Genomic DNA, 23229 nt, shown 5'->3' with positions numbered 1-23229 from the left:
TCTTGTAAAGAGCAGCAGAAAGTTAGATTAAGAATAGGGACTAGAGAGAGTATGCCTTGATTAGCAGAAACTATGGAGCCCCCAAGCAATAGCCCTTGGTCACTCCACCCTTGCTGTACCAGACGATGACGCATCCTCATGTGTGTACATTCCTCCACATACCTGCCCATCTTCTCTGAACCTGGTTCTAAATAAATACGAGACTGCCCATAGGTCAGGCCTGCACTTTTTCAGGTGTAAGCTCCTCTAGGCCTCTCTCACTTGGACTTTTGAGTCTTCTTTCTCTCATCCTGCACCACTTCCAACACTGCTGCCCCTTGAGGCAACAAAAAAAGGTCTCCCAATAATACTTCCCGATCTCCTCCACAGCTTTTGAGGATCACTACTTTCCTTTCTCCTGTTCTGATTCTCCCCCCACCCCCACCCCCAGTCACTCATCTATGAAATCTCTTTCCTCTCTCGATCCTTTATAGAATGATTAGCACTTTTTTGTCAGTGTTGAACAGTGTAGTAGCTAGAAACACTTTATCTATACATGGCGGGTATTCATGTAGTGTCTCGCACTCTTCCTGCTAAATTCTCAACTATTCGCTTATAAATCTCATTCTCACTTTCCCAGATTTGATGTGGTTGTTGCCAGGAGAATCAAATTTGCCAGCAATGCCTATTCAGACCAACATGTTCCATTTAACCTCTGCTACAGCTGCCAGTCTCTCATGCATTTTGGATTAAGACCACAGAATAAAGGCAGTATTTTCAATTAAAGTTTTATCATTTTACAGAATTATTTTAAAACTTTTCTTGTTCATACAGTTAAATTCTGCATACAAAATGAATGCATATTCTATTGTTTACCGAAGGGCTGAGATGTGGATTCGCAATGCTAGCACTAACAAAGAACCCTTTTAAATTCCACCAGGACCATAAGCCTGGAAGGACCCTCAGTAGTCATCCTACTTCAAACTTACAAAAGAGGAGACTAATAAACAGAGGAGTCAAGTGAACTCTCCCAGGTCACACAGCCCATTAGAGGAAGGGGAAAACTGGGGACAACTTGTGCAGTTTAACTTTTATGGAGTCAGGAGAACTAGACAACAGTCTTGATTCTGAATAATCTAAAATTATTGATTAAGTGCTCATAAAAGGGTGATTATATTACAGCCATCCTTGCCTAAGTACTATCTTATCAGCACAAATCACAATAAAAAATAACAGTCACTACATTTGCTTGGGACAGGATAGGAGCTAGATGCATTTGACACGATACCAAGAACATCCGTGGAAAGGAAACCTCAACAACCTTGGAGACAGGAAGTTTAGCTTGGAATCTTAGCTAGACTGTGAAGTCATTTGACCTCTCTGAGACTTAAGTCCCTATCACCTGTTCAACGACCTTAACACCAACCACACAGACTGTTATTTTACATGTATATGAACAGCCCTGACTTACAATAGGTACTGTTAGCTAAATCTGAAATTCAGAGAATAATTTTTTCTTAAAATGTTAATGAAGGGAATTAAAGAGCTTCTGCACAGCAAAAGAGACAATAACAAAAACAAAGAGAAACCCCACCGACTGGGAGAACATTTTTGCACATAACACTAATGATAAAGGACTGATCATAAAAATCTGCAAAGAGCTGATGAGACTCACAACAACAAAGAAAATAATCCTGTCAAAAAATGGGCAGAAGAGCTAAAAAGAAAACTTCTCTGAAGAGGATATGCAAATGGCCAACAGGCATATGAAAAAATGTTCACCATCACTTGTCATCAGGGAAATGCAAATCAAAACTACCATGAGATACCATCTTACACCAGTGAGAATGGCACATATTAAAAAAACTAGCAACAACAAATGTTGGCGAGGATGTGGAGAAAAAGGAACTCTTCTGCATCGTTGGTGGGAGTGCAAACTGGTCCAACCACTATGGAGAGCTGTGTGGAGATTTCTTGACCTACTAAACATAGAGCTTCCATAGGATCCAGCAATTCCACTCCTAGGTATTTACCCAAAGGACACAGAAACATCAATTCCAAAGAACACCTGCACCCCTATGTTTATAGCAGCACTGTTTACAATAGCTAAGCTTTGGAAACAACCCAAATGCCCAAAAATAGATGACTGGATCAAGAAGATGTGGTACATACATACCATGGAATATTACTCAGCATTCAAAAAAGATAAACACATGCAATTTGCAGCAACATGGATGGCGCTGGAAGGGATCATGCTCAGCGAAATAAGCCAGAAAGAAAAAGAAAAATACCGGATGGTCTTACTCATAGCAGGAATCTAGAAAACCTAAATAAGGGACCAGGAAAAAGAATAACTATAAGAAAGTAAAAATCAAAATCAACAAACAACTATGAACCAGAGACACTCTATGGGGGGTCGGGTGCGGGGAGGGAAGGGATTGGGGCCAAAATAAGGGGATTGCAATTGTATGGGGAATATAAAAATAAAATTTATTTAAAAAAATGTTAATGCAGGGAAAAGCATGACATTTCAGAAATATCCAGTTACAGTACTTTTAAAATCTTTGTCAAAAATACTTGAGCTCTGAAGAATGAATGCAAAAAGAAAGTTCTCGGAGCTTGACTGGAACCAGAATCATTATGAAAGAATTAAAAAAACAACCAGTTAAGGGATACTGCTTTAAATTTTTGATAAGGTCATTCTTCTTACTGGAGTTAGAAAGGAAAGCTAACATTTCAGTGGTTTAAGAACAAAAATTGTTATAATATTTTCTTGTAGAATGGGAAAAGAGAAGAGATGACAATTATTCTTCTTTCTGTATTTCAGGTATCATCTGAGAATGTCTGGCCTTCTTGCCTGAACATCAGGAATAAACACAGTTAACACAGACTTCCTTACTATACACAAAATGACTGACACATAAGAATACAAAGACAACTGGGTTAGTTAAAAACATTAAACTGACCCTGTTCGCCAGTTTTATTCTCTCATGCTCCAGCCTCATCTCTCCACTGCCTACAAATGTCTCCAGGCCTCTTCACCTTACACAGTCTGTGAAGATTTTCTAATCTTCTCCCTGCTTGATCTTTCTCCCTTCTCAAGCTGCAGCCTGTCTTTCTCCTGTTCATCACCAAATTTCATCAAAGAGCAGCCCACCTCAGCTGACTAAACTTCCACAGTCCATTCATTGTTCAAGCTGAAGTGTGGCTTCCAACTTCTATGTCCTACTGATACTATTCTCTCAAAGGTCACCACTGACCTCCTACACTGGTGGCCTTTTGTTCAACCTGAAGTCAGCATTAAGAGCTACCTGTGATTCACTCATTCTTTTCAAAAGCCTCTTTCCCCTCAACCTCCAACACATGGCTGTCTCCTGATCTTTCTATTATTCTGGTCATTATTTTTTAGCCTTTTTTTTTTTGCCCAGTCCTCTTTAGATGTCTTCTCCTTAATCCTTTATGGGCACAGGGTAAGCAATATGCATCCTGATAGATTTATCAGAAACCAGGAGCAGATTATGATCTCCAACAAAGAGGCACTAAAATCCCAGAAAAAGGAAAGGGAAGAAGTCGGCGAAGGCAGGCAGGATCCAGCAGACAGGACTCCGTGAAAGGAGGCTGACTCCTCAGGAAGGCTGGGTTTTTTGGGTCATGCATCTTCTGTCCTCTGGCACCTTAAAGGCGTGGCTTGGCTTCAAGGCATTGAGGTTTCCAAATATTCTGTCTTTGTCATCTCCTGTATCCTGTACTCTTTCTTCCTAAGCGTTGAGCTACTTCAAGGTTCCACCTGCATCTTTGATCACTCCAAACTATACCTCCAACAAGAAATTATCTAACTGCCTATTTAAATTCTCTCCTGCCCTTTCTTACTACCCATTCCCCCAACATTCTAAGGCATGTAAAACTATGATGAATTTTTCATTTTCATATCTGAATTCCCTTTAACATAAACTGTGGCATTCCTACATCTCAGTAATCCACCACCACTAACAAAATGAAGTGCAGAAATGGGAAATATCTTTCTGTATTTGCCAACTTAGAAATTTTTTCACTGCAATGGTTCAAATGCATGCTTTTCACAAGTCATGGTTATCCTAAATTCATGGCAAATTATTACAAATTAACTTTCTAAATATAGGATGTGTTCTTCTCAGGGTGATGACCTCAGCTCAGATAACACAAAGAATATTTGAAAATCATTTATCTTTTTTTCAAATAACAGGCAATTCAAGTTCTGTTCAGAAAAGGAAACTTTGAAGAGCCCTTTATTTAAAAAGAATGTTAAAATCCTGCACCACGAGCATGTATAAAGCTTAGTCAGAAAGTATGACTGCACCACTCTGGAGAGGATTCCATCATGGCACTAGAACCTTGGATGTGAAAGGAAGAGTGAGCCGATCTCTATAGGCACCTAGATAGTTAAATAAAAAAAATGCCATGGAAGCAAATGAACAGAAAAGAACAGGTTTTGCTATTTTTTAGACCCATCAGATGTCTCTACCTACAGAAAATGGTTACATGAAGTTTGTATTAGATCATAACAACTGACTATATAATCCAGATTTGTTTTATAACAACTTAGTTCTGTAAGAAAAATTACAGTTCTGAGGAACTGGCTTGTCAATAAATGAAATTTGAAAGGAAAGGTGAAAAACTAAATGCTTGTCTGAAATGGTTTATCACTCCTAAAGAGAAGAGCCCCTTACTGAATTCTTAGTAAGATTCATTAACTACAATTACTTGCTGGAAATCTAAATCATCATTTAAAATTATTACAGAAGAAAATACAGAGCAGAAAAAAACAAACTTACATCTCTTGATCACCGCTCTAATCGATGACAAGGGTCCTTGGCTAGAAAAAGAAAGAAAACGTATTACACATTCGTTCATCCTTTGTATAAGTCATTCATAATGTCAGGTCATATTCGGGACTCAATATGGTACCAAGCATCAATTCTAGTAGATTAGTTACTAGTTTAATCTCTTTACAAAAGACAAATTAAAAAAAAAAAGTGACTGATATACAAGATGTTTATAATAGCCAAGTTATGTTTATAATAGCCAAGTTATAAATAGTGCTGCAAAGTACAGAAAAGTGCACATTCTGCTTCAACTTAGTGTTTTTGCATCCTTTGGGTAGATACTGAGGAACGGAACTGCTGCACTACATGGTTGATTTATTTTTAGTATTTTGAGAAACCTCCATACTATTTTCCTAGGGGCTGAACCTGTCTACATTCCTACCAACAGAGTATGAAGTTTGTTTTTCTCTACACCTTCACCAAACACTTATTTCTGGTCTTTTTGGTATGGCCATTCTATAGGTGTGAGATGGTATCTCACTGTGGTTTTGATTTGTGATTCCCTGATAAGTGATGATGAGCATTTTCCATGTTCCTGCTGGCCATCTGTATGCCATCTTTGGTGAAGTATGTCTACTGGCTCTTCTGATGACGCTGAAAGTGTGGAGCTGCCAATGCCAGTTGAGTTGCCCTATAGTTATCATAAACCTACCTAATAAATTCAAATAACCAACCATTTGTATTTCATTTGCAATTATTATTCACCACTTCAACCATTCTGCATTTCACAATGCACACTTCTCATATACCTAATCTCCTACAAAGCTAAAGCAGTAACAAAGCAAAGAGAACAAAACAGACTGACAAGCTTTTGTGAGCACTCTATTATCCCGATTGAAAACAGAGATCTCTGTTCCTTTAGGTCTTCCTTCCCACGATGTTTTTTCACAAAATGGGCATGGCTATCAGTAGCTCTGCAGATTTAGTTTCCTATTTCTTTAGCTCAATTATAAAAGAAACCCAACAAAAGTTTTCAAAGACTGGGAAGAGACTTTCAACTCTATTATTAATAACTACAGTACAGTTAAAATTAGACTATGTTGCCCTGTCCTTCCCAATTCTTTGTTTTTTCTTTTTTCCTGCATCTGCATGTCTTGATTCCCTAATTAGACTGCAAATTTCTGAGGAGAAATGGGTTTCTAGTCATTTTTATAGAGCAACGCAGTAGAACTGTGTCATATACTCACTGAACTAATATGAACTCAATTATACTGACACAGAGAAAGAAATATAATTTGAATAGTACAGGTGATTCCACCTACAATCTACTTAATAAGCAAATCCCCAGGAATAATTTTGCTGCCAGTTCTGTTTTTCTGGTCTCAGTTCCCAGTTACATCGTGTATGTGTGTCTTGCCAAAAGTCTCTGGGTCTAATGTTTAAAAATAGGTATTTCTCACACAAAATGTCACCTTGATGAGCATCTGGTGCTCAATGACAAACAGTACTGTCTTCTAATGGAACCTGCCTGGTTTGTCTTATTAAGAGATGGTACATTAGACTCCAGGGTGGCGCCTAATTTGGCAGTAAATACTGTATTTTAAGCACCAATTAATGGATTTACAGGGATAAATATGCATATTGAAAACTTTTCATTGCACACTATCTTTAGAAATTTTTTTATGTAAGTTACTCCTCTGGTAATTCCAAGAAGAAACAATACAAACTCTTCACTGGTGGCTGCTAAATTTCAATCCATGAATAATCCATGAAAATATACAATGATGTTAATAAGGTATAATGTTGTATGATGTAGAACAAGTACAACTTAGTCTGAGAAAAGATATGGGGCACCTGAGAAAGGTGGCATTTACATAGAAGAACAGCATCTTTAACCTCTTCAAATGTGAACATGAAAAGGTTGAGAACTATGGGTCTAATGTTAAACTGTGTTCAATAAACACCTACTGAATCAATCAAGGAATTAATCAGAATAAGTCATACCTCCACAGTCAACCTAAAATGACTGATGAAGAGTTTATACAGAAAACCTAGAAAGACTAAAAGGGGTAAGATCCAACCCTCTCTTTTCTGGACACAGCGCCATGTACAATAGGATTAAATTTTGTGATTAGAAGTTTTTTGTTGGCAAAAGGCTTAAAAAAGCATAATTCTAAAGGGGTGTCCATTATAGGCAATAAAAAAGAACGGAATAATAAAATTAGATATGTGTATCGAAGCTTTAGCATGAAACATCTCAATATCTAGACTACTTTTTCAATATTTTTATTAGTTGATTTCCATATTTTTGACCAAAAAACAAGTGTGCACTTAACTGTTTAAAGTCAATTTTAATTTTCAATCAAGAAAATGTAATGCTTACTCTTTTCCAGGCATTATGCCAGGTACCAAGAAACAGGGTCGACAGGGGCACGGTTCCTGTCTGCAAGGGATTCATTGAGTAGTGAGCAGCTACAGACATGAGAACAGCTTACAATTTGCAGTTCTGGTTTCTTAAATTCAGTACTTTCACATATTTTTTACCTTGCATGGAAGTATTTTGGTGTGTCATTTCTTCTGCTAAGCTATTAACTCCCTCAGGCAATGTACATATTGCAATGACATTGCCTACAAACCTTAAATTAAAAAAATAATTATGATAATTTTTAAAGTCCTCTTGGCACATTCAGATTGCAGGTCATAAAATACTTTAGTTCACATGTGAAGAACAAGTCTGTTAAAAACAACTGACTCATCCAATCACACCCTATTTAACAATGACTTTTAAAGAATGTAAAGAGAAGTTCTTAGAAAAATAAAAAGAAGGAAATAAAACCCAAACCCTCCCCAAAACCTGTTGTCCTGGTTTCAAAACCTGTATGCAGAAGAGCTTCCACCACAAAGGAAACACGTCCTTTTGGGGACTTCTTTATGGACAGAGAAAACCTGGTATAAACTCCAGTGACAGACATGAGACTGAAGGGACACATCTAGTCAAGGGAAATTAGGATGCAGGAACCGGCTGAAAATCCAGTCAGCTGGTCATAATCCAGGAGAAACTAAAGGCAGGCATTTTCTACAACGCAGTCCAAATAGAGAATCATAATATCTATATAAGAAGCAGCAAATACCAGGTAAAAGCCCCAAGTTCAAGGTTAAAAAACAACCAAACTGTAGAAGAAAAGAGAAAGAAAGTTTCTCATAACATACCTTTTTTCCCATGTATCTGGACAAATCTACTTTACATGATGTCAGTTTGTATTTTACTGAACATATATAAATATTCTAGTATGCTGACTCTCACTAGCACATATAATTTGTTTCTCTTTTCTCTTGATTATATTATACAAAAGAATAGAAAATGGCAGGATGGAGAGAGAATAGTAACATACACGACCTCCTACATGTGCTACTGGAAACCCAGAGGTATACTTGGAAACACTGATGCCAGATCACAGAACTCGTAATTTTAATTGATGGCTCTTAATTCTAACATTTCTGCCCCTAGCCTTTAGTTATCTTTTTATTCCTTTGTGCACGAACAAATCTAATGTTCTAAAAATAACTGAGGTTAATTTTATTTCTTTGGAGATGCTGACAATCAAAGGAACATTAGTGTAGAAAAGTCCCTGACAGTATCTGGTTAATAGATTCGAATTTTAAGTCACACAAAAGACACAGGAAGAATGGGTGGGAAGGATAGATGGAGGGAAAGAGGCATGAAGACTCCCTACACAAGCTGGTAAGTCTATCAGGAAAAAAATAGGGGAATTGTTTAGTGGAGGTACAATTAGCGAAAACCAATAGTGTTGGTGTTTTGACATCATTCTTAACTCATTATGAATCAATTCATTATTGAAATCTAGAACACATAATAATGTAACATAGGTGCCTGGTGAATCCTGATGATGTGGCAATCAAAATCAGAACCAAGACTCAAAAGTTCGAGAAGCAGCTGATACTTGAAGCTGGACTAGCAACAAAATGTTACCAAAAGTGGGGGGCACATTTGGGAGGATGCCTTAACCTAAGTGTGTGGTAGTTTTCAAATGAGACCAAATTCATCGATTAACCAGTTTAATATTCTCTTGCAAAGAAATCAAACCTTACTATTAACATGCAAAAAATATCAGTGGGTTTAGTAGAAGGCAGCAGGGAAAGAAGAAAGTGAGGAACATGATTTCAAGTTTCTCCATTCTTTATGAGATTAAAATTAAAATGTCATGAGGAATGATGAGTGTCTCTCATTTTTCACTGGAAAAACAAATACATAATTAAGCATATGAGACTGATAAAAATGTAAATGAAATGATGCTTTCATCATCATTCATTAGTGTTTGTTTCCTTCAGTTAAAAACCCAGAAATGGAACTTCTGGATTATACGGTAGAACCTAGTCTTAACTTTCTGAGGCAGGTCCATGCTATTTTCCATAGCAGCTGCACCACTTTACATTCCCACCAACAGGGCACAAGGGTTTCCTTTTCTTCCTGTCCATGACAACACTTGTTATTTCTTGTCTTTGGGAACAGCCATCCTAATGGATAAGAGGTGATAGCTGACGTGGTTTGGGCTGCGTTTCCCTGACCACTAGTGATGCTGAGCGCCTTTCAGGTGCCCACTGGCCATCTCTCTATCCTCTTGGGAAAAGTGTCAATGTTGAGTCCCTGCCTACTTTTTTTTTTTTAAGATTTATTTATTTATGCATACAAGAACTTGGGTACAGGCCAGAGATGCCGGGGGTGAGAGGACTCACCAGAGACAGAATGGGGAACAGAACAGGCAGACTGACTGAAATACACTGCTGAGGGGAGCAGCAGGCGAGACAGGAGAGGTCTGCTGCGTCATGTGGGTTGCTCCCTGGCAGGCCAGGGATCGAACTCGTGCTGTAGAGGCAGCGGATTGCTTCATAGTGCAGTGCTTAACCCCGTGTGCCACCAGGAAGGTCCCCTGCCTACTTTTTAATTGCACTGCTTATTATTTTGCTATTGAGTTGTATGAGTTCTTTATATTTCTGGGTATTAGCCCTTTATCAAACAGATGATTTGCAATCACTTTCTCCCATTTGGCAGGGTGTCTTCATTTTATTGACAGTTTCTTTTGGTGTGCAAATTTTTTTTTTAAGCTTAATGTAATCTCTCTTAATTTTGTTTTGCTTTTGATGTTCCATTAAAAAAAATTACCACCAAGCCTGATATTAAAGAGTTTACCATGATGCAGATATTTTAAAGGTAGGTTTAAACGTTATTAATACAAATGCATACATTATTTAAGGCCTTACAAGACACCATAAGATTTTTCTATACCAAAAATTTGGTGATTTTTCTATACCAGTAATTTCTATACCAACACCCACTCCACTGAAGGGAGGTGAAAATGGACCTCCTCATCTTGTTCCTGATCTTACAGGAAAACTTTCAGTTTCTTACCAGTAAGTACAATGTTTGGTTGTGGTTTTGTTATATGTGGTACACAGAGAAAACAAACATGAACTAAATAAGACAAAAATAAACATTTGAACTCTAAGACCCATTAGTGGTTACCAGAAGGAAAGGAAAAGGTGGGAAGGGATAAGTTGGGGAAAAGGGGACAATAGCATGGTAATAGATTTGGACTTTTAGCAGAGACCTTAATGTAGTCTCTATACATGTTGATTCTCTGTGATGGACACCTAAAACTTACATAATATTATAATGCAATGCTCCTTTAATAAAAAAATTTAAAATTAAAAGATAAAATCTTGTGAAAGGGCATTTACTTTACTAGTAAAACCAAATATGACCTTAAAAAGTTATTTAACCAAATCCTTCAAAAACAGGCAATTCTGGAAAAAAGTTTCTTTCTGGTACAAGTCGAAGGTTTTGACCAAGAATGTACAATGGAACAGAAACAGCTGAGTTCACTCTAACAACACATGGATTTGTTCTCGCCTGAGAATTGGAACAGAAACTTCAACAGTGTGTAGGCACAGAACTTTCACTGCAAGTATCCAACAATTTCTCCATTACATAAGAATGCAAGCAGTGCTCCCACCCGCTAATGTCTATTTTTCGCAAAGTCACTGGAAAACTTTTTTCCATTGGACACAAAGAAAACATTTGGTAACTAAAGAGCATTAAAGACATTTAAAATTATTATGAATAGTTCTATGAAATTATCCACAGGGTATAGTAAACTTTAAAATTAGAGAGCCAAAAGAAAAGCAAGTTTTAGGGTACACATGTATTTGAGGATACATTTAAGAGTATAACTAGTTATTGCGCCTGCAGACACTGAACACAAGTGCCCCCAAACACGTCCTTCCATCTTTTTCAGATGTTTAAACAGTTACAGAGAGTAAGTAATTTCTCTGTGAGCATCAGAAAGCAGCAGCAAAGAGGAAAGCAAGATGATGCAGAAGAGAATGTAGCAAGAATGGCAGGTGGGGGAGTGAACAAAGGAGGTGAACAGGCTCCCATGTGCCCCCTGGTAAGGACTCTGCCTGAGGAGTGATGAGCCTACATGGCAACACACTTAGAAATAACCTGCCAGCAACGCAGGAGAAGGATGCTACTGCTGTCTCTATTCATCCTCTCGTCTTTCCTCTCACACTGGGGAGTGGAGGTCTTTTATTAAGTCATTCCTAGCCTGTCCCCCTGTGACATGTTCTACCCACTGTGAAATTGACTGAAGTGTTCAATGGCACAGCAACAGAACATGGCCAATTGATACTGGAATTTGCTTCTATAAGGTGCATGAACAGATATTGAGATGATTAAGTCTATCATGTCTATATAGTGGAAAACCATATAATGATGTGCAGCTGTCTAACTTCTCAATTATCCCATCAGTGGTGATAGCTTACCACGACGGGAATATAAACACCACAAAACTTGGCAAATCAGGCTTAATTTGCCATTTTATTGGTCATCTAGACTTAAGAAAGTGATGAAGAAATGTGAATTATGCAGATTGAACATAAAAGCATTATGTTTGTAGCTGTTACATTATAAATAGCACCCCCAAATTAAGGAATAATTCCTCCAATATTTGAAAACTGTTACTTGAACTTGCAAAGAAGTTGTTCAGGTCATTAACAAAACTAGTAGAAATTCTAACAAGACAATTTCATCTCGCTTATTAATATAAATAAAAATATCAACCAGTACGCATACTGGAATTACTCAGAGAATTGGTTGTTAAACATTTACCAGAACACCATTCAAAATGTTCAACAATTGTCTATAACAGGTCTAGAATTACGATTTTTTTATCTCTGTATTTTCCAGGCCTTATATAATGGCCATTATTACTTTAATAATTTGCAAATTCTTTTCAAAAAAGATTTGTAATGGCAAAAAACAAAACAAAAATAATTGATTTGTGTCAGATTCATGAACCTTGAATAATTAAAATTCCATTCAAACTAACAGATTACTTTCTGAGAATGACAGGCTGAGGTCAATCTAGAGGGCACTATAGGTGTGCCAATACCCCAGAATCCTACCATGAACAGAAATAGGATTCCTAGCATAATGAACTTCAAACAACTTATGAAACATGAACTTCAAACAACTTATGAAAATGAAATGATCTATGAATTTCACAAATCCCTATTGCTCCAGCATAAAAAAAAAGGAATGTAAACATTTAGAATTTAAAAATCTTTTTTTTCCAGTTTTTTCCCTAAAGATTTACTTAAAAGTGGGGTATAGGCCAGAAGTGCAGGGGGTGAGAGGACCCACCAGAGAAAGAGTGGGGAACAGAATAGGTGGATCAAGATCAACCAAAATACACTCCTGAGAGGAGCAGTGGGCGAGCCAGGAGAGGTCTGCTGTGCCATGTGGGTACCTCCCAGGCAGGGGATTGAAATGGTCATGCAGCGGCTGCAGACAGCTCCATAGGCTGCATCCCAAACCCCTGTGCTACCAGGGAGGCCCTAGAATTTAAGAATCATTAATGTAACTGTTAAATCCTTAGTGTCTTCTATATTCCTAGAATGCTACATGCTGAGGGCAAGAGTAAAAATGGCAAACACCCACACTGAAAGAGCTTACAATTAAGTGAAGACAGAAAAGTAAACAGGCAAGTTTTTTTTTTTTTAAAGCAGGAAATTATAATAAAGATTAGGAAATATGGAATAAACTAAGGATATCTTAAAAATAATATTACAAAAAAAATAAGCATGAAAGTCAATTCAAATGGAATACAACTGGAAGAAAGGATAAATTATAACCAAACTTTAAAAATAATTAGATTCTCAGTGGCAACACTGTACAGCTATGAATAGTGACATTTACCTTCTTGGAGCTGCCAAAGCTGGAGTCACTCCTCAAACTCCCAGTGTCAGCATTTTTAGAACTGACTTGGCACAACAACACAGTCCTAATTCAAACTTCTCGTAGAACTTAAGTTCACCCTGCTCACATCTGTAAGCAATGGCTATGTCACCTTAAGAATGTCTATAAAATAATATTGATTGTGTCTTGAGTCATGTCCCTTCCTATTATAAGAATCCCTTTCAACAAATTAATTTGGAAGAAGGACTAGGGGGGAAATTATTAGTTAAAATGAATGTGTGAATGGACAGAGGGATGGATAGGCAGATGGGCAGATGGGCAGATAGGTAGGTAGACTTTTTTCTTAACAATCTTACTTTGAAAAAAGAAGATCCATTATTTAGTAATTCCCATTACTTGTGAGTCCCCCCTATCTAGAGAGCAAGTACCACCTCTATTTTATTGAAGAAGCAGCAGAGAGCTGAAGGCCTTTCCAAGCTCCTGAAGCTGATATGCTAGAATGGCAGGTTTTCCTTCCAGACCAGTACTCTGACTGATGCAGCCAGGGTTGTGATTTTCCTAGGAGATAGTTGTTTGAGGCTGAGTTGAACCTCATCAGAGGCTACTTGGAATTCTTCCTGGAATTAAAAAAAAAAAAAAGCAGAGAAGGACATGGAAACAAGGGAAAGGAGAAAGGAAATGGTTGGTGGTGGATTTAACAAGCTGAGATGCTTCAGAACTCTCCTGATTCCTCATCAGTCCCAAAGGCCACAACCCTGACAACAAGAGTCAAAGAAAGACTGGGTGACTTCCTGTGACAGGACAGTCAACAATATCAGTAACAATTACCCCATCATGACACTGCCAGTCCTTTCCTAGAAAGTCAGCTGATGTGCAGCAATCCTGAGTAGGGCAGCAAGGCCACTGGATAAGTTTTGCAAGCTAAGAAGACAACAGTCTTCCAGTTGTGAAGGTGAGCAACACAAAAGTATAAAGCAGAAAGGTTTTCTCTAGCTCATCTGTGGATTTTTGCAAGGAGAATCCAAAAGGAATACATTTCTTGAGGCCCTCAGATGTCCAGTTGTTCCTAGTTCACTTGAAAAGTATCTCATCTCAAATCAAAGATGAGTAACTGTCCTCAGGTAGAGAGCCCGACTCAAAACAATCATAAACTATAGTACAAGTGCTCTAGTCAGACATACACCGAAGTGATAAGGAAGCCGTCTTTGTTGGTTTTTGTCCCTGCGATGTCAAAGTGTTTCAAGTAGTACCTTTAATTTTAACATAAAGACTTTGTATTATATTTCCTTTCAACTCTGACATTTCATTAGAAATGTCTGTTTTCAAACTAACTTTCTATAAGAATAATGACATTTCTCTTTCTGAAATTATTCAACTTGGTCATTTTATATCTGTAAAACCAAATAAAATCTATTTACCATGGTAAAATTGAATTGCTGCAACTTATTTTGTGATAATGCCTTTGTATGTATCTTTAGGGAGAGAATCTTTTTCCTAAAATTTTAAATTTTGTAATAGTTTTAGATATACTGAAAGGTTGTGAAGAGAGGGGGGCATTTCCATGTACCCTGCACAATCTCCCTTTCTGTTCACATCTTACACTCTTGTTAGTGGAGTCACAGTTGTGTTTATAAATACTCTAATCATGCAGACTCTTCTTTTCTTATTTTATTTGAAAGAGATTATATGGGTCTCCCTGGTGTTGCAGGGGGTTAAGTCTCAGCACTATCAAGCTATCATCAGCCACTGCAGCATGAGTTTGATCCCCTGCCAGGGAGCCAGCCCACATGGCACAGCAGACCTCTCTTTTGCTCCGCCTGCCGCTCCCCTCAGCAGTGCATTTCAGTATATCTGTGTGTTTTGTTCCCCACTCTGTCTCTGGTGAATCCTTTCACACACACCAGCACCTCTGGCCTATACCCCAGTTCTTATATGCATACATAAAAAATAATAATAAATCTTTGAAAAAAATGAAAAGATTGTAGAAGATACTAGAAAAGATTTCCTACAGGAATTACTGTCACAACGAACTCTAAATACCAATTTTATGACATTGTTCCTCAGAGCAACAAAACCCAAAACTTACTGAAAAATGAGGTAAAGAGGTTTATCAAAGGGCTCAGCACTTTGTCTATTCCATGTAAAGACAGCATATTTGGGGCGATACTTTACAAAGAAGAAAAGAACTAGTAAAAGAAAGAAAAATTTAGGAAACAGGAATATTGCAAACCTTAACAGAGTTTAAAGTAAACAGTGGGGTAAAATATCTGTAAGTTAATTTTTTTAGGGTTTCCATTCCCTAGAGTTAGTATAAACTACCTCAATGCCTAGCGAAGTGCTTATCATACACATACATTATTTGCTGTATATAAGTGAATCCTACTTTCAAATATATCATTGTATAGGAAGCTCAATATTTGTTTGATATCAAATTTGCATTCATCAATGTTTCATAGAGTTGTAATTTTTTAGGTTATGAACATTCCAACCATAAATGCAAGTTGTGCTTTTTTGCCTTAGGCTTTAGTAGAAAAAAAAATCTATGGGAAATTTGATGGCTATATTTTAACAATCACTCTGTAAAATAATAAAGGGTAGTACTTTATATACTGCAAATCAACCCTCTTCTTTCTGTGAGTAGAAGATCAAAGAGAAGAGGGCAGAGCTTTCCACCCTTTTCACACAGCATCTGCTTGCATTAAGGCTATAAGTCAATTCCTGGAGACAGAGCATATAGGGCTCAGGCCCAAAGATCCGTCTGGTAGTTGTCAGGCACAGGAACTGAACTGTGTGAGTTCTTAGAGCCAAGGTTCAATTTTAGCCCTTCTACTATTTACTTTGTGAACACAATCACATACTCAATGTCAGTTTCCACATCTATACTATAACATTATTGGATTGGATGATCTCTACTTCACCCACTACTCTGAAAATTTTAAATATAAAATCTAAAAAACTACAAGAGCTCAATTTAAACTCTACCTATGTGTGAACTATAAAGAAACAAAAAACAAATCTCAGATACAGAGAATAGACTGATGGTTACCAGAGGGGAAGGGGGTTGTGGGTTGGGTGAAGTGGGTGGAATGGTCAACTGTACAGTGACGGAAGGAAACTAGACTTGGGATGGTGATCACAACCCAGTGTATGTAGACGTCCAATTATAATGAGGTATAATTGAAATTTACATAATGCTACAAACTAATGTTAATAAAAATTTACTTAAAAAAATAACACATACAGGGCTTCCCTGGTGGCACAGCGGTTGAGTGTTGGGTTGTGAAGCTGCCCGCAGCCTCTGCAGTGCCGGTTCGATCCCTGGCCGTTCTGCGAGGGTCCCACATGGTGCACAGACCTCTCCTGTCGTGCCCGCTGCTCCCCTCAGCAGTGTGATTTGTCAGTCTGCCTGTTTTGTTCCCTGCTCTGGCTCTGGTGAATTCTCTCACCCTCCCGCACTTCTGACTATACCCAGTGCTTATATAAATAAATAAATCTTAAAAAAAAAAAAAAAAAACACTTACAATGTGGGTGTGGGTGTGGTTTTGTAAAATACATGTGAACACTGGGAAAAATTCTACTTAATAAGAACCTATTACTTGCTCTAACCAGAGTGAAGGAACTTGATAACTAATTCATTCCAATGGTAATGGCCTACTTACTTGCATATTCTCCTAATATCTTTCATCTTTTAACTTAATCCACACGTCTAGCTTTAGAAGGAGGTACTAATATTCCAATTTTACAGATAAGGAAAGAGTTTATATAATTTAAACATCCAAGGCCTCTGCTTGTGAATGATGAAGCCAGATTTAGACATGGATGATGTGTCTCCAGAGCTGGAATTCTTAGCTATTGTTGCTTCACTGTCTCACAAAAGCCAAATATTGAGAAGAAAAACACTTATATAAGTGAGAACTGTACACAATTATGAAGGAACCCTGAGAACTTGTCTATTCACACTGAACATCCCATGGCTGGAAGATTTAAAGCAGAAGTGATGGTGGAGGAAGGGGGAAGGTGTGTTGAAGAGTATTAGAAAATGATTTAAGACTTTTCATCACTTCTGGGATTTATTCATAATATATAACATGTCAAGGAGTACATGCAAATGAGTATTTGGAAATTCATGAATCTTACTGTATTTGGTGATGTTTTAGGAGATCCCATATTATAGAATTTATTTTTCCCTTTTGTTGGTAGAAGACAAAACAATAAAGGCTTCTTTTACTCAGTAAGGCATAGATCTGCTGTCAGTGTTCATAAAACAAGCAATACGTTTCCCTCATCACACAATATATTATATGGCAGGGACAGGGCTTGGACATAAATAGTTTAAAGCACTACTCTGTTTTTTTCAGTTTATTCATGGAACCCTACCCATAGTACATATAAATCCTAGAGCCAAGGCTACAGTCAGAGATAGCCCTAAAGTCAGTGTAAATACATTAACTATATAATTTTTATTTTTAGTTACAACATTGTTATTATTTCCTCTATTATATTATCTAGTGAAATGGAAAGTAACAGAAACCCCTTTAATCTCAAATTAAAAATAAGGGAGTTTAATTATGCACATACACGTCATCTCAGGAATTCCCACACACAGGAAGTCCAGCTGAACCTCACATCAGCACTGGGAAACAGGGTGCTCTCGTGCTTCCTCTTTCCCTCTGAGACCACATCATCTCTACTTCTCTCTTCAAATCTCCTGCTATAGCTGGACTCTTTCTTCTGGCTCCCCAGCATACCTGGCCAGTATGCATCAGCATATATGTTCCACCAAGCCCAGATCTAAATAATTTTCAAGTTCCAGAAAACATGGCTCTCAGCTCTGTCTTTAAACTTTTATGTGAAAGGACTGGATTATTAATGTATGTCAGAAGTCCACAAGCTTGTGGTCAAATGGGATAGGTCTGTGGGGAAACCAGGTCACAGGAGTCTATACTTTAGCTAGGAGGCATTTCTCAGAGAAGCAGATGTGTGGTAAGGTTTAGTAGTACTGCATCACCACCCTGCTGTTCATAACTATGGAGGTGAAGTGAACACTGAAATACAAGTCTAAAGAATCCACAGGAGGATCAACTACAGGGCTTCTTTCCAGGGCAACTGCTACAAGATTTGAAATCCAAGACCACCAGGAAGTATCCTAACAATGACTATTTTGCTTTTTTCCATTAGTTATTTTACTTCTGAGTGACCTATCCTTTCCTATCTTAAGTGAGGGGACAAAGCCATCTTTCTGTATTCTCGCTAGGAGGAGGTTATGGCTTATTACGCTCAAGGGAAAGCAATCAACTTTGGAAAAGAAGTTCATGGCTATGTGGGAAAATCAGCACTAGTGAAAGGAGAGGACAAAATCTGTACCGTTCCTTTGGTAGTGAAAGATAATATCTAGTTCCCACATGAGAATCCCGTGGGACCACTCAGCAGTTCCTGACAATTCCAGACTTTACCAGTGCCCACACAGAACAGGCTTGTGTGGCAATGTGCCTATCTGGATAGACATGGAAAAACAGCAGGCATCACCCAGAGGTTAGGGTGTTTATGAAGAACAAATCAACAGTTCACTTAGAAACTGAAACAAAAAACTGAGCAACAGTGCTAAAGACAGTAACGCACATATGGAAAAATTCTGAGGAGTGCAGTTCAACTTCAAAGGATTCTTTCTACCTAGAGCCTTTCTTTAGAATCTATAACCAAAGAGAAACTATTGAGTAATAGATGGTGATAAACTTTAAGTCCTGTTTGTCATAAGTCCTGATAGCATCCCAGGCTGCCTGCACTGCCTGTTAGGGACAGTATTATCGCTAGGAAACAGGTTTACAATTGAGGGGATGTTTGTATTTTAGATACAATGCTACTCTGAAGCAGTCAGACAAATGATACTTTCCTTCTATTTTATTTTTAATTACCAATGGGTACTGATTTTCAATCCTCAAGTGGAAAAGGGGAGAGAATTCCACACATTCCTTTCTTATTTTTGCTGTCTTTACAAGTGCTGTACTGGGGAGGAGGCAGGCTGTGGCGATCTGCTCCACTGCTGGACCGAGATCAGAAGTGACAAAACCTGTCTCAGGGCAGTGCTCCGATGTAGAATCTAGAGGAGGCCCTCTCATACACCCAACACTGAAATTGCATTTTGTGAACCAGGCCTGATTTCCGGTTTCGAGAAGGGCTTGATGTATAAGGACAAGACTCAATTTTGATTCAATCTTGAAGGACAAGACTGTGAATGAGAAGGGATGTGAACGGGCTAATGAATGATTGTTTGGCGAGAGACTTTGTTTAGTTGATAGACTTTTGTGGTTTTTAGTCTGAATCAATACATTTGAAGAGTGTGATATATACTGCAGCACTTAAAAAAAAAAAATCACCATCCAGTTATAAGGATATTTATTAGTTGGGGTAAAACCACAACCAAAAAACAGATTAGGTCCATAAAGACACAGACAAAATTCACTCAATGAAAGATGACTTAATATAGATTTTATACAACTGTGTAAGTAACTGCTTCTAAATTATACCATATAAAAGTCAAGAACTAATATAAAGTATAACCCAAGTGAAGAATTAGGAAGAACAAACAAAAGGACCACTGTTCCACGTGTTCCCTGGACTGCTGAGGAATGGGAGGTCGAATGGAAAGGGTGGACCATCTTGGAAAAAAATAGAGGACTAGCTGCAATTCCAAAGAGGCCCCCACACTAGTACTATGACAGTGGTAGGCCAGCTGATAAAACTTTTCAATTGCCCAACTGATAGAGCGCACAAATGCTTCATTCTCATCCCCAGCACACTAGAGGGAAATGCTAAAGTCACATTTCTTAAAACCACAATAAAATGACACAATATATCTATATATTCTATGCAGAAGAACATGAAATGTTAATAATCCTTTCACATCTGCCATTGCAAAAGAATTTTTTTTCCTCACAAAACCGGTATACACTTTAATTTTTCACCTTATTTATAGCATTACAGATGCTACAGTGAAAGAAATGTTTCTCTTATAGCTTGGAAAACAAACTGCCATAAAGTAATTACACACAAGATATAGCTTATGGAGATATAGGAATCAAAACATAAGGGCAGGAAAAATGCTACAGAATTTCAGTGAGTAAACTAAGCCCAGCAAAGCATAGCATTTTAACAGACATATTTAGAAGGGAGAAAAGAAAAAAACAAGTTAAATTTTTTACTTTAAGCTAATCCATTTAAACCACAATGTGATGATGGTAAAGTGTCAAAATCTTCCACATCTTTGTAAGATAAACAGTGTACCCATGCAGCAAACCAAGACTGTTTCAAGTTCTTAAAGATAAAGGGATTGCTGTGAATTTCAACATCATGAACTACTAACTCTTGAGTGTACGCAACTACTGCTACAAATATTCTGCATGTTGACCTTGAGTCCCTCCCTGTCCGGGGTGACACTTCAGGCCACCTTATGGGGAAGTGAGTTAAAACTGGCCCTACTGAACCTGGGGTAGCATCAACTCGCTACGAAGCGATCTGAGATTTACGAGAAAAGAGAAATGTAGGCCACAGATAATTTTAAAGTTTAAAATAACTGAATGAGAATAGTTCAATAGAAATTTGAGGGAAACTTGGAAGAAAGAAGAGAGGTTTTCTTATAACCTATAGATATGAAGATATGAAGAATGATTTATTGCAGTATCATGTCTGTTATGATTCAGAAACAACTCAAATGCTTTATCTACATGAGAAAATTCTATGTTGCAGTTTAAAAAATAATAAAACAGAGACTGAAGAAGGATCGGTCTCCCCAAGATGCTCCAGAATAGGCCTTCCCAAGATGTGTCACTTTGGCACAGGGATTATTTTGAACTGAGGTCAAACAAGGCCCTGCGGCCTCATGAGAAATTTTTACCACTCCCTTAGCTACTCAGAAGAAGAATGAAAATTAGGGTTATTACCCAAATTGGGAAATAACATTTCTATCAGAGAAAACAATCTATATAGTAGGGCAAAAGTAACTGCAGAGCTCTGTCTTCATCACGATTCACCTTCTCCCTGTCATGTGAGTCCCCTCCTTCTCCTTGAAGCCCCAGTCCTATATCCCACTCCTGAGCTCAGGACATATACCCTCATTTTGCCCCATAGGGTTCACATTTGCATGTTAATTAAATGTGTTCTTTTCGCCTAACAAATCCACCTGATGTTAATCTGAATGCTCAACCAGTCTGGGGAGAACCCACAGTGGTAGGGGGGAAATTTTCCCTCCTCTGGACACTGACATGGTCACATCTCCTAAAATACAAGTAAAAGGCAAGGTGGCAGGTATTTGTGTGTACACACACACACACACACACACACACACACCCCACACACACACATGCATCCCCATTTACTTTAAATAGTTTTTGAACACATACTATATATACAGAGAAAGCAGACTAGGATAAACACTGATTCACCAGACTCAACAGTTGCCTGTGGAATAAAGGCAGACGCCACATATTTCTGAACTATTAGAAACTGTTTTCAAGTATTATTTGTTGTCTCCTACGAGACAAAAAAATTAAAAACTCACAGAGCAGTAAACAAATAATGCTTCTAGTAAGATGAACCACAGGGGCAGGACTATGATGAGAGGTGAGTTAAACTAGCTCATGTTTTTTTCTGAACATTCTTGATTTCTTCACTCCTTTTCACATTCGTCTCTCACACTCAATTTTATGCTCATGTCCTTTAAAAAATTATTATTGGGACTGTAAGTTTCAAGGTCTTCTGGAAGGCCTTTTTCTTTTTTTTTAAAGATTTATTTTTTATACAAGAACTGGAGTACAGGCCAGATGTGCGGGAGGGTGAGAGGATTCACCAGAGACAGAGTGGGGAACAGAACAGGCAGACTGATGAAATACACTGCTGAGGGGAGCAGTGGGCATGACAGGAGAGGTCTGCTAGCCATGTGGGTTGCTTCCGAGGCTGGCGGGGATCGAACTGGCACTGCAGAGGCTGCAGACAGCTTCACAGTGCGGCACTCAACAGCCTGCGCCACCAGGGAGGCCCCTTAAAGGGCTTTTTTTAAATCATGAAAATTTATGAGCTTAAAAAAATATAGATAAAAAGAATGTGCAGATAATATTGCAAAACTCATTAGTTTAAGAAATACTCTTGGGCCTCCCCGATGGCGCAGCAGTTGAGCACTGGGTTGCGAAGCTGCCCACAGACTCTGCAGCGCCGGTTCGATCCCCGGCTGCTCTCTGGCCAGCGGAGGAGGGTCCCACATGGCGCGCAGACCTCTCCTGCCGCCCGCTGCTCCCCTCAGCAGTGTACTTCGGTCCTTCTGCCTGCTCTGCTCCCCGCTCTGGCTCTGGTGAATTCTCTCACCCTCCCGCACTTCTGACTGTACTTATATGTACAAATAAATAAATACATCTTAAAAAAAAATACTCTTGTACCTCCTTATAAAACCTTCCCTAACTCATTCCTTTAATAGCCAATATCCAAAATTCACAATTATTACCTCCATGTATCTTTTTATACTTTCATTAAATACATATGTGGTCATAAAAATACTGTTGTATTTGTGAAAATAAATACTGCTTGTATTTTACCTGTGATTAACATTAATCTACAAAAATTTTGTATCTGGATTGGCAAACTTTTTATAAGGGATCAGAGTGAATATTTTTCAGTTTTGAAAGCCATATGTTCTCTGTTGTAATTAGTCAACTCTGCAATGTGAAAGCAAACAAATAGGCATGGCTGAGTTCCTATAAAACTTTACAAAAACAGGTGGTAGGAGATTTGGTCCATTTGCTGACCTCTGCTTTATATAAATGGTATACTGTACCTATCCTTCTACAGCTTGTGTTTTAGCATTCAAAATTGTTTCTCAGATTTATCTGTGTTGTCATGTAGCTCTAGTTTCCTTAATCCAAACTATACTACCCTCAATATTCTTGTGCATGGTTCCTTTGGCACCAGTGAAAAAATTTCTCTAGGGTATACATACCTGCTGGGTTGCAGGTTATAAGCATTTTCAGCTTTGCCATCTGATCTACAGATGATATACCTACTTACTCTCATACATACATGCTTGTTTTCATCAGTCTTTGAGGTTTCTGTGCCAACCCAATGGAAATGAAATATCTCATTGTGTTATTACACATTTCCTTAAGAGTAGCGAATCTTTTCAAATAT

General features: G+C 38.1%; 1 protein-coding gene across 11 annotated transcripts in view; it reads right to left on the bottom strand.

The window, feature by feature from the left end:
- Positions 1 to 23229, bottom strand: part of SH3D19 (SH3 domain containing 19) — a 135951-nt gene that overhangs the window by 49414 nt on the left and 63308 nt on the right. For all 11 annotated transcript variants that reach the window (XR_008550041.1, XR_008550040.1, XM_054690484.1 and 8 more), the window contains exon 3: positions 4791 to 4831. Coding sequence is in view for 6 of the 11 variants with exons in the window: in XM_054690485.1 (XP_054546460.1) it covers positions 4791 to 4831 (41 nt within the window). In the remaining 5 variants the exon portion in view is untranslated. The remainder of the gene's footprint in view (positions 1 to 4790; positions 4832 to 23229) is intronic.

Source organism: Talpa occidentalis, unplaced genomic scaffold (genome assembly GCF_014898055.3).
Source record: "Talpa occidentalis isolate TD23 unplaced genomic scaffold, MPIMG_talOcc4v2.1 talOcc4.8, whole genome shotgun sequence".
Lineage (NCBI taxonomy): Eukaryota > Metazoa > Chordata > Mammalia > Eulipotyphla > Talpidae > Talpa > Talpa occidentalis.
This window is presented reverse-complemented; position numbering and strand designations above follow the sequence as displayed.